Genomic DNA, 12,135 nt, shown 5'->3' with positions numbered 1-12,135 from the left:
AACCGGCTGAATCCCACCACTGCATACATTTCTATGAATCTTTTATTGCTTTGACATAACATATTACCAACTTTCTTTTTTTATGAAGAGAAATGTGTTACATAAAATATGGTAGTTGAAGTTGATTATTATTTTAAAGTAGGGGTTGAAGTATTACACACATAAAATGCATAAATATTTTAAAAACTGTCAGAAATATATCAAATTTAAGTTGTTCTGAAGTTACAAAACTGAGTTATATATATAGCCCAAAGTGGGGAAGAATGGAGTCTTGATAAAGGTTGTTCATTTGGCTAGGTTATTAACCAATTTTTTCTCTCTCTCTCTTACTGCTTTTTTTACATATTTTGTATATTCTGTTTTCACTCTGTTACTGAATTTTTCTTTTTATGTGTTTAACGAATGTTCTATTTATTGCTTCATCTTTATGTAAAAGTTTTTATTAGCATAGAATAATTGTCAAAATTGGGATTAACTCTAATACTAGCCTTAATAGTTTTTACACACATTCTGTTAGGAATAAATTTCATATTTTTGTCCTTCCACATATTAGAAGTTATTGGTAATGTATGTAACTGTATTTTAAAGAAAATAACAGGTTGCTTGTTTAAAACATGTAAGAATAAAAACATTTAGTAAACTAGAACACTTGTGTTACTCATTTCTATCTAGATCTAGCTATTGGTGCACCATACGAAGAAAATGGTAGTGGAGCAGTTTACATTCACCTGGGATCTGCTCATGGCCTTATTACTGAAGCAGCTCAGGTGCATATACCAAATTTGTAAATCTTGAAATATTACTAAGTGTGATGAAATACTAATAAAAAAAAGCAAATTTAAAATTGTTGCTGCTTTGTTTTAGAAAAGTGAGTAGAGAATAATCATATTTGTATGGCTTGTGATGTCCAGTGTAAAAGCTTAGTGCACTTGTTTTTGTATTTATCTATTATACTGTAGTGGTATTGAAATTAATTAAAAAAATAATTGTGCTAAATATTAGGATATACTAAGGTAAAACTGAGTTAACTGAGAGCAGTGAGATTGGTCTGCGTAATAACAGAAGGTTCAACAAGATATTTATTACGAAGTAGTACTAAATCTTTGAGTAACTGGTTTTGTGAGAATGAAGTAAAAATATTAGGCACAATGTAAAATACAAATAAGCAGTCTTTATTAGTTCACAAACACAAACATGATGTGTGTACTTGCTTTATAGCACCAGGTGGTCACTTCTACTGGATCAGGTAACATCCTGTCAAAATTTACCTACGGAATGAGAATGACCATTCATGTGAGAAGCACTAGTCATTTTGAGTAAATTCAACATTACCTGTGACATAAGGAATATTGAATTTAAACAGTCTGGTAGATGATCTCAGCCTTATGAAGGCTGTAACCTTGAGATATCACCTAAACTATCATTGAAAGCCACTGCTACCTGCATTTTTGCACAATGTACAGCATTACAGCCATGCCTACCATGGACTGAACAATTGTGACTTCAATAGAATAACAAGGAACAAAGGCAACTAGAACAAACATTCATTTAATGATTTTCTTGACCACATGTTTATATACCACAGTAAAACAATACCTGTAAAAATGCTACCTAGTGGTATGATATGTTTAGAAGTTTACCTAACAAAGCAAACTAATAATAAAGAACTTTTTTTTCATTAGAAAAACTGAAGTGAAATATGAAAATAATGTAACTTTATATTGTAAGAAGATAAAGTTATTTATCAGATTCATTTTGACACTGCTTTTGTGTGACAGATGGTTATGATGTACAGTGTAGCACCAAACGTTAAGAGATGAGACTTAAAGTGCAATAATATATAGTTTTTTTAACTTTATCATAGAATCTTCCATATTAATGAACAATTTACTAAGTAATAGCCTATGATTGAGAAAAAAAAATCTAGGTTTCGATACACATGGTGGGCATAATACGGATAGTTTGTTGTGGAGCTTTGAGACTTTATTGTTTGATTATAGTATCAGAAAGCTAAAAGTTCATTTTCTCTAGGAATTATATCTAATCATGGTAAGAAAAATTAAAATGTTTATGTAGGTGCTGTCTCTAGGAATTATATCTAATCATGGTAAGAAAAATTAAAATGTTTATGTAGTTGCTGTCTAGCAATTATATCTAATCATGGTAAGAAAAATTAAAATCTTTATGTAGTTGCTGTCTTTAGCAATTATATCTAATCATGGTAAGAAAAATTAAAGTGTTTATGTAGTTGCTGTCTTGGAGTTATATCTAATCATGGTAAGAAAAATTAAAATGTTCATGTAGTTGCTGTCTTTAGCAATTATATCTAATCATGTTAAGAAAAATTAAAATGTTTATGTAGTTGCTGTCTTTAGCAATTATATCTAATCATGGTAAGAAAAATTAAAATGTTTATGTAGTTGCTGAAAAAGATCAAATGTGGTATGCAAGAAAACGAAAAACACAGAATAGCTTTAAATTGGGTGTGTTAGTTCAGATATGTATACGCAATAATAAAAATATGGTGTAAAATCTAAATTACAAAAGCATGTGACTTATTGAAAATACAGTCTTAAAGTCCTTTTGAAAGACCATTAGTGACAAAGTAATCAGTATAAATAATAATAATTTCCCCTTTAAAAATTGTTTAAAGTTAAATTACTTGAGTTTTAATTTGTTATATCTAGATTAATTATTAAAATAAATCAAATACCAGCAGAATATGATTGAATAAGATGGTTAGTTCAAATTGATGATTTTAGTTAGTTGGATATAATATATAATACCATTTATGAATAGTATGCATTTTATTTCTTGTTTTGGTTATAATTTCATAAAAAATTCTGTTTCTTTCTTCTTCCTTCTCTGTTTGGGTTGAGTGTTTAAATTGTAGAATCTATTTGATTCATCCTCTGTTAAGTTTTATTTTGAAGTTTTCATTCTTATGTTAGTTATTGATTTCTGTTTAATTATAGAAACAAATGTTTTACTCTTATTGCTGTTGCCTTTGCATTTTGTGTCATTCATGTTTTACATATAATAATTATGGCCAGACCAGTATAGCTTTTTAATTTGGTTTGATACATGTCTAATAAGATGCCACATAGTAGCAGGTAACAAATGTATGTACATGGATATTCATAAGTTAACTGGTTTTTGAATGTTTGAATATATTACCAAGGATAATTTAAAATGTGTTTTTGATTATACATTTATTTTTCTTATTATTTATTTGAACAAAATGATTTGGTAACTTTTTTATTTGATATATATCTTAACTAATTTAAAGTAATGCTGAAATACATCTTGGCTGTCGATGTACCTTGTGCTTATCAAATATTTCGGTGGTACTCATCCGAATATGGAGAAACATTTCATTTGTAATGTTGGCAAGAGACGCGAAGAGGATTTTATGTATGCAAAATATGTTTTTGACAAAGAACAAAACATTCTGACAAATTATGTAATGCAGTAACCCTTAGTCACTTGTAACTGAGTCACTGTTCCAATTTAGTATGATCATTTGAATGGTTTTGATTGGACAATTTACAGATCGTAATGAGCTGAGCATGGTCTAGTGGTTAGTGTGCTGGGCTGTTTACTGAAAGGTCATAGGTTGGAAATGTAGCAAATTATGTTAAGCACTCCTTACTCTTTCAGCTGAGAAGTTTGTTATTACTGTGCCAGTCTGTCCTTCTGTTAGGTTAAGAGTTAATTCCAACTGATTGCCCTACTTCTAGACTCAGTTCTAATGTTACATAAGGTATGACATTTAAGCTGAAAATATCAATACCAGATTATGAACCCCTTAATCATTCAACAGCAAGTATGAAAGCGTATGATGCTAAAATCTGGGCATTGATGACTGTGGCAGACACAGCACACATAGTCTATTGTGTAGCTTTTTGCTTAAAAACAAGAAAACTTATCAGTGTCACCCTACTTTTAGTGCACAGTTCTAAATTAGGGATGGCTGTGCTTGAAACTATGGATCTCTGACATGGTTGTTTAAACCAAGTGTTACATAGGGTGTGACATTCATGTAGAAAATACCAATACCAGATTATGACTATGATTGTAATTATAGATGTCTCAAGAAATATCAGTCTTGTGTGTGTCTTTTCTTCTTTTTTTTTTTGGTATTATCTTGATTATCTGAAGTAGTTGGAAAAATGAAACTTTCTTTTGAAACTTGGTGGTGCTGAAGACTGATTTTGAGTTAAATGTTATGGTTTGAAGTTTACATTTTGGCATAAAAAACTTCTTTAAGTTACCAAAGAAAACAGTTATGAAATCTTATTATATTCCATGAGTAAAAATAGAAGAAAAATATTAGGACTCCGGTGCTGTTGTAAAATGTTTGTGCATAATTATGTAACAAAATGAGAAGTGTAAACATTTCAAGAACATACCAAGGTGTTTAACTTTAGAAATTTATTGAATAAGATTTTTAAAGATAAATTAAATTATCACTAATATTGCAATGATATTTTAGAATATTTTAAGTTTGATATGTAACTTGCTTGTTTCGAAAGATACAATTTAATACTTTTTGACAATAAGTTCTAAAAGTTACCAGTACATAAGGATTCAGATGCTTAAATTAATTTTCTTCAACCAGTTAAATGACTGTGAATAGGGGGGAAAGGTAAAAAAGAAACTGTTAATGTGAAATGAATGTTTTTTGTGGGAAATTTAGCAGGGAAAGACCATGTTAAATAATTGTTAACTACATTTTATGAAAGACAATATTTTATAGAGAAATTTTAACATTAGATATATCTATGTATAATTTTATGAAACAGTCTTAATGGATATACTATACGTATGTTGGTTTTGAGGAACCCAAACACAAAACCAGAGATATTTTTGTTTTAACCCTTATATTGTCACATCTAGGTCATCAAACCATCAGATTTTCCAAGAAAAGCTCTACCAAGGTTAAAATTAACAACATTTGGGTACTCTTTGTCAGGGGGGTTGGACATGGATTCAAATGGCTACCCAGACCTTCTCATAGGAGCATATGAAAGTGATGCTGTTATTTTACTGAGGTGAGAGAGAGTATAGAGAAACTCTTGATTTAGCTATATAAAGTGTGAGTATTTCTCTCATTTTAAACAAATATATATTGATTTTTAAAATTTTGTATTTGACATTCAGTTGCTACACATTATGAAATTATTAAAAAAAAATTATTTTTGCAGTTGAGGTTTTAACTGTTTAAAATTAAATTTATCAAAAGATTGTGATCTTTTTTTCTTTCATTTGTCAATTTTAAAAGTTAAATCTATGGTAATTTAAGTTTTTATTATTTCCTCAGTTTAGGTTTAAGCTCAATCTTTTGCACACCTGGCAAGTCCTCTACCAACAGAGTTAAAGGTTTAACCCACTAGAAATTGCTAGTATGAGACTTTTTAACAACTAACTCAAACTAATACATTCTTTCATTATCAAAAATAAAGCCCCATGTTTGGTGCCAGTTTTTTCTTGTGGTAATTCCACTTTTTGTTATTTCATTGGCTCCCTCTCTAATCTGATACCTCTGGCTCACCAAAAAAAGTGTTCTACGAACTGAACTCACCAACATTTGCTAGTAAGGCACTTTTTAACAACTCATTCTATCATAACTATTCATTTGTCACATATTTCATTTTATATTTCCTCTGTGGGGAAAGAACAATTAAGAGCCTTATTTTTCTTTAAGGTTTTCTTTTATTATACAACAAATGCTCAATGTGATTTAATTAATTTTATTTTCTTAACGAATATAGTTTCAAGATCATATATATATAGATAACTATATTGTATGTTTATTTGTATTATAAATGTAGATCACGGCCAATTATTGACATAAGAACAACTGTCACTGGTAACTTTACTCGTATTGACCCACAGAAATTGGGATGTGTAGAAGATCCCAAATCAGACCAAGTATGGTAAGTTCTTTTATCTTATCTATCTGTTGTACTAAACATGATTTGTTATTCTTTTTTAAATTAATCTTTTTGCAAATTTTTAAGGTGTTAATGGCATTAGCATTCTTTTGTGCCTACATTTTGAAAAATTGCATTATTTTACAAGTATTTCTGCTTACTTTACAAATTTGGTATACATGCATATTAATTACAACTTTTTCGAAACATACATACCTCCTCTCACACTACATATAGCTTTATTCCAACAAAAGTTACTCTTCTCTGCTCATCTATAATATAATATAAGCTTACTTCAACCTTTATACCCTATTATACTGCCCATAGCTAAGTTAAATCTTGTGATTCTCTCCACCTAAGTCAGTGCGCCCCTATTCCAGATCCGTATATAAACTCCCTGTTATTACTTCCTATTCACCTTTTTCGATAGCAGAATGCTATGATGACGGCTTTTTGTGCTTGCTGTTGGTTTCTCTTCAGTGTTGAATAGCTTTAGTTATATTTACACTTTAGATGATTTCTTTTTTTTTAGAACTGTCTTATTGGGTCTTGAGTTTGTTGCCTATTTTCTTTTATTTTACATGCACGCATGCACATATATAAATTATTTCAGAGACATTTTCGGGTATGAATTCACAAATTCATGTCTCTGACATGGAGTCACCTAGTGGTCCTACTTTGCCACCTTTGGAATTTAGCATTACCCAGGCATCGGGGGGAGGGCCCCTTTCTGTGGAAGATTTCCAGTCCCTCATATGCTGAGAAGTGGAGTCTTACATGGTATCTGATGTTTTTTCTCCTGTCAGCTCAGAGGCTGAGCTTGCAGGGGATCAGGGGCGGACTGGTGAGAATTTGGAATCTATCTTTTCGGCACCTTCATTTGCTCAGACAGCTAATACGAGCCTAAGATGGACATCCCACTTCCTGCATCATTTTTACAACTAGTACATCAAGTTTGTAATCTCTTGGCATTTCTCCTATAGCATATGACTTTTCTCCTTCTTTGTTGGGGGAAAGGCATTTGGTTGATTGCCTGCTCTTTCCACCTTTGCCAGACATTGCTGTGCATACAAGGAGATATGCTGATCAATTGAGAGAGAGTGCTACCATGCCTTGTCCTTCTCGTTTATCAGATCAGCATGCCTTAGCTTTCCATCTCTAGGAGAACTCATATTTGGTTTCTCAGAGGTTAGATCCTCTTCTTCCTATTTGGGGTTCTAGGCCTGATGCCACTATTCATCTTAATCAAACTCAGATTTCTCAAATTCGTCTGCCCCTCACAACAGTTTTGCATTTTGTATCTTCTTTGCAACTGTTGTTTGAGGCCTATCACAGAAGATCTAAGTCATTTATTGACTTCTACTTTGGTAAGGTTATCGTCTTCTGCTTTCTCCTTGGTCTCATGGTTGGTTTGTTGCTGGGATCTTTTGGAGAGAGATACCTTGTTTGAAGAAGTTCAGCTTTCTTCCTTGGCCCTTAGAGATTTCTGAGAAGCTCATTTTCTCAGACATTCAATTTTTTCAGGTATTCTGGATTCCATGGAATCTAAGGTGGATGTGGCCTGTTTCCACTTTTCTCTTTCGGCTCTAGCCTCTCACCTTTCCCAGCCTTCTAAGAGACAGTTTTCTGCATCTCCCATTAGGTTTCCAGATCTCCTGTGTCAGATTCATGTTCTATCGAAACACAAGTGGTGTTTTAACAGGGACAACATGACAATAGGTGTCCCTCTTCCATTCCCATGTCCAGAGATACATCTTTTTATGGATGCTTCTGTCCAGGGATGTGGTGCTTGTATAGGAGATATGGAATTCAAGGGTCTCTGGACAGAAGAGAAATCTTCTCTCCACAACAATCACTTAGAGCTTCTAGCAGTTCAATGAGCTATATCTTGGGATCTTGCATTGTTGCAAGGGAAAGGGGTAATGCTTCACTCAGACAATTCCATAGTGGTCTCATACATCATTTCCAATCAAGGGAGGTACTTACTCCAGATCATTTTGTTTTCAAACATTGAATCTTCATTTTTGGGCCCACAATCATCAGATTGTTCTCCTTGCAAGTCATGTTCCAGGTGTAATGAATTTAATGTCCAATCAGTTATCTTGTCCCAACAGAGTTCTTCCCATGGAATAGATGCTTCATCCACACATTTTAAGTTAAATCTGCTCTCATCTTGGGATACCTCAGGTCAATGCTATTGCCACACACTAAAATGCCCAGCTCCCATCCTTCTGGTCTCCTGTTCCTAACCTTTGGGCTTTGGGTATGGATGCTCTCAGCCAGGATTGGATCGGTCTTCATCTTTACATGTTCCCCATGATTCGTCTTTTGTCCAAGTTCTTTTACTTATTCACTCCTCTTCCTGTTGAGTACTTCTGGTGGTGGTACATTGGCCAGTTCAATTTTGGTTTCTAATCCTTCAGTATTTTAGGGATTACCAACCTCTTCCACTTCCTCTCTGGCCATCTCTCTTACATCAGCCTTGGTTGGATATTTTTCATCTGGTGATCATCATTCTCTGACTTCATGAGGCCAGTTGCACGACGTCAGGGATTGACCTCTTGGGTGGCATCTTTTTTAATGCGGTCCACTTGGCATTCTTCTTTGGACATTTATGAACAGAAATGGCTTAATTATCATCAGTGGTCTCTCAGACATGGTTTTAATCCTTCTCGTCCCGCTGTGCTGCATGTTTCCTAATCTCTGACATGGTTATTTGACAAACGTTTGGGCTTTTGTCCATTTCTCTGTATAAGGCAACTTTGTCAGCTACTTTTCTTTTTGCTATGAGATGTAAAGTATTTGAGTCCCTGGTTTTTTTCCATTCTACTGAAATCTTTTGGGTTATCTCTCCTTGACGTTTTTTCCAGGTTTCTAATTGGGATATCACAGTGGTTCTCCATGCCTTATGTCATACACCTTTTGAACCTTTGGCATCATGTTTCCTATATCACTTTTCTCATAAGATTTATTTTATTTTGTTGTTGAGTAGCACACTTCGATGTTCGGATGTGTTTGCAATTTATGTTTACAGGACTCTTTACCATTTTAATTATGTTCTGTTGTATCCAGATAGGTCATTTCTACCCAAAACTTCAGCAGCTAGAGAAGGCAATTAGTCTTTTTCTCCTAATCATCTTTCCTCCATATGTCATTGTTATGACTGCTCAGATCTGGGTTGTCTTTTATGCACACACTGAAGAGTTTCGGGGTTCATGTTACCATTTGTTTCTCTATTAGAATCCTGTGATGTCACGTGTCTTATCCCTTGTCAGTTGGTTCATATTTCTTACTCTGGGCTTTTATTGAAGGAGCAGAGACTTCTTTGGGTCTCATTTCATCAATTTTGCCATATCTTGATGTCCCTTGGTGTCTTGGTTGCATTGCCCACTGGAGGAGATTGTACAGGCTGATATTTGGATCACACCTAATACACTTATATCTCATTATTTACATGATTTGGCAGTTGCTTTATTGTTTGGTTTTTGGTTACTCCCTGTGGCTGCTCTCTACATTCTGGCTAGGTTGTGAAAGACATGAGTGACTTAATTTCTTTGGGATAGACCTCTTCCAAAATAGTTGTAATGGGAGGTAGGGTTCTGAGTTTCTTAATAGACACAAGGTAGATAACATCTAAAATTGCTTGTCATGATCATTTTTTCACTTGTCTAGCAGTATTCATGAAGATATGAATATCATTAGCCCATAAACATTATCATTAAAATTACTTTTAATATAGACAAGACTACCCAATGTTTTTAAGGATTGCAAAAAAAAAGATGCTTCAAATTATAATTCTACATGTGATGAATGAATGACTTTATAAGTAAAGTTTGTCCCATAAAGACATTTTGTTACTTCTACAAATGTACAACAAAACAAGTTGATAAATACTTTCAACTTCTTCATAAACATTCGTGAGTACAGATACAACCTTGCCACATCCATGGCAGTTAACCTAATTTTGTAACTTCATTCATTGATGAAAGAAATTGGTTTTTAGATAGGGTGAATAAATAGTGTGTTAAGTTAAGTGTAAGTAAATTATTTCTATAAATATAAAATATACAGAAATATCAAAAATACACATAAGAATTATGCACAGTGCAAACTACTTTTGTTACATTTATACATCATTGTAGACTCATGTATCTACTTAAAATCATGTATGAACTGAAGTCGTATAAGGCTGTATAGCTTCTTGTATATGTAATTTTGAAAATTTGATGAGCTTTCATTAAAGTTGATTTTAAGTAGTAGTAGATTCATATTTCCTGGTTATTCTAACATAAAACTAAATGCTTGAGGTTATGAAAATGACTATAATGTAAATTCACTGTAGCCACTGTTTGTTTGCCCACCAGTGGCACAGCAGTATGTCTATGGTCTTACAATGCTAGAAACCAGGTTTCGATACAGTAGTGGAAAGAGCCCACATAGCCCATTGTGTATCTTTGTGCTTAATTACAAATAAACAAACAAAACCATTGTTTTTCCACTACAGACAAGTTATCAGTCATGACCAACTTTTGTGATTGACTGTTAGTTTTATTTTGATTATCTTAAGCACTTGATTGCTTGGAGTTATAAAACCTCACTTATTCCAGAGCCATTGGACTAAAACCAAGTTGGTTCACTTGTTTTAATTTGCATACATTGCAACCAGCAGTTTTTCTGACTGTGTTACTTTACAACCTTCATACAGTTTTCTTACTTTGTGACTTGCAGTAAAACATCTACTTATTGTTTTTAAAATAGTAAAGTTATATCAAAATCAAAAATTAACAATACGTGCTACCCTTCTATAGATCCTTAAGTATAATAGTTTTTTTTTTTTACTTTTGATTCATAAAAATCATATTTCACCACATTCCTCGAAGCAACGCTACAGGAATATATATCTGAATTTAGGCATAAAGTACTTTGGTTATTTATATAGAAAATGCATGAATGTTTGTGTTTAATAATTTGCTTTTTATTTCTTAATTAAATTGTCAGTCAGTGAATATGTTATCCCAACTTCATCTTCTTCATTTGGCTAGCTTATGACTTCAAACTGTCTTATGACCAGGTTCTGATCAAAACTTAGGTTAACATAGGAGATGAAGCCCTATCTCTAGTTTTCATATGGTAGATACTTTCAGAATGAATGATACTGAATGGTACAAAGATCCAACTCAGAATCCTTAACACATCAGCAGGTAGATAAGCAGATTAGAAAAGTAAAAATGATTTGAAATATTAAATGGTGTTCATGTAATTGCATTCTCAAAAAATAATTTATACTTTGTATTTTGATAACCATTCTGAAGACATGGAATATAAAAAAAAATGTATTCCAGAAATGTCTTTATTACAAAAAAAAAACATTTTTGAGTGCTCAAAAATTATGCTACTTAACAAAAATTCCATTTGCATTTGTTTGTACATTTAACAGTTATTTGATGCATTTTTCTTAGTTTTTTACTGATAGGTTTTAATATCTCAAGTTATAGAAAAAACAAACAACTTAGCTAATGTGTAAATATTTTACATTTTCTTTAATACCCCATGATGAGTAAGCTGTAATATATAAAATAAAGAATAAAAGACAACCTTAAAGCTGCAACTGTTACTCACCAGTTTTTCAAATTATAGTTTTTAGTTCTAATGAAGCCCCCCCTGTCATGGGCTTACAATGCAAAAAAATTGGGTTTTATATCTGCAGTGGGCAAATAGTTATATATATATAGCCCATTGTATAGTTTTGTATTTAACAAAAAACAAACAAGGAGGTCTAGTGAAAATAAAAAATAAAAATGATGACACTTTTGTACATCAAAATATTTTCAAATTTCATTGTAGCTGTCTTTTTCATTTGTATTTTTTATCATAATAGTTTTCCGTAAATGTACAGGGGGCACAAAAATGACAATGATGGTTTTTCCTTCTTCTTACATACTTGACACAGTTACTGAAATGTGAAAAAGTGTTGTATTTATTTAAAAAAAAGTTCAAGTTGATTGAATTTGTAATCTGGCTTTAACTCTCTCTGTCAATTTGACTGACCACATGACCTCTTTGTACTCGTTCAAAGTCTTTATAGATTTGATACTACTTTCTTTTAATATATTGTGTATATCTTCACAAAATTTGGCAATCTTTCAGTAAACATTGTAAGTCTTTCACATTCAAAAAAATCTTATTATTTAGTGAAGTA

At 32.3% G+C, this 12,135-nt stretch overlaps 1 protein-coding gene across 1 annotated transcript in view; it reads left to right on the top strand.

The window, feature by feature from the left end:
* The window catches only part of LOC106467741 (integrin alpha-PS1-like), a 166,684-nt gene that overhangs the window by 109,269 nt on the left and 45,280 nt on the right, over positions 1-12,135 (top strand). The window contains exons 9-11 of the mRNA XM_022384911.1: positions 673-767; positions 4,900-5,054; positions 5,835-5,939. Of these exons, the coding sequence (XP_022240619.1) occupies positions 673-767; positions 4,900-5,054; positions 5,835-5,939 (355 nt within the window). The remainder of the gene's footprint in view (positions 1-672; positions 768-4,899; positions 5,055-5,834; positions 5,940-12,135) is intronic.

The sequence above is a fragment of the Limulus polyphemus genome, unplaced genomic scaffold (assembly GCF_000517525.1).
Source record: "Limulus polyphemus unplaced genomic scaffold, Limulus_polyphemus-2.1.2 Scaffold0, whole genome shotgun sequence".
Lineage (NCBI taxonomy): Eukaryota > Metazoa > Arthropoda > Merostomata > Xiphosura > Limulidae > Limulus > Limulus polyphemus.
The sequence above is the reverse complement of the archived record's forward strand: the minus strand, read 5'-3'. Positions and strand labels throughout refer to the sequence as shown.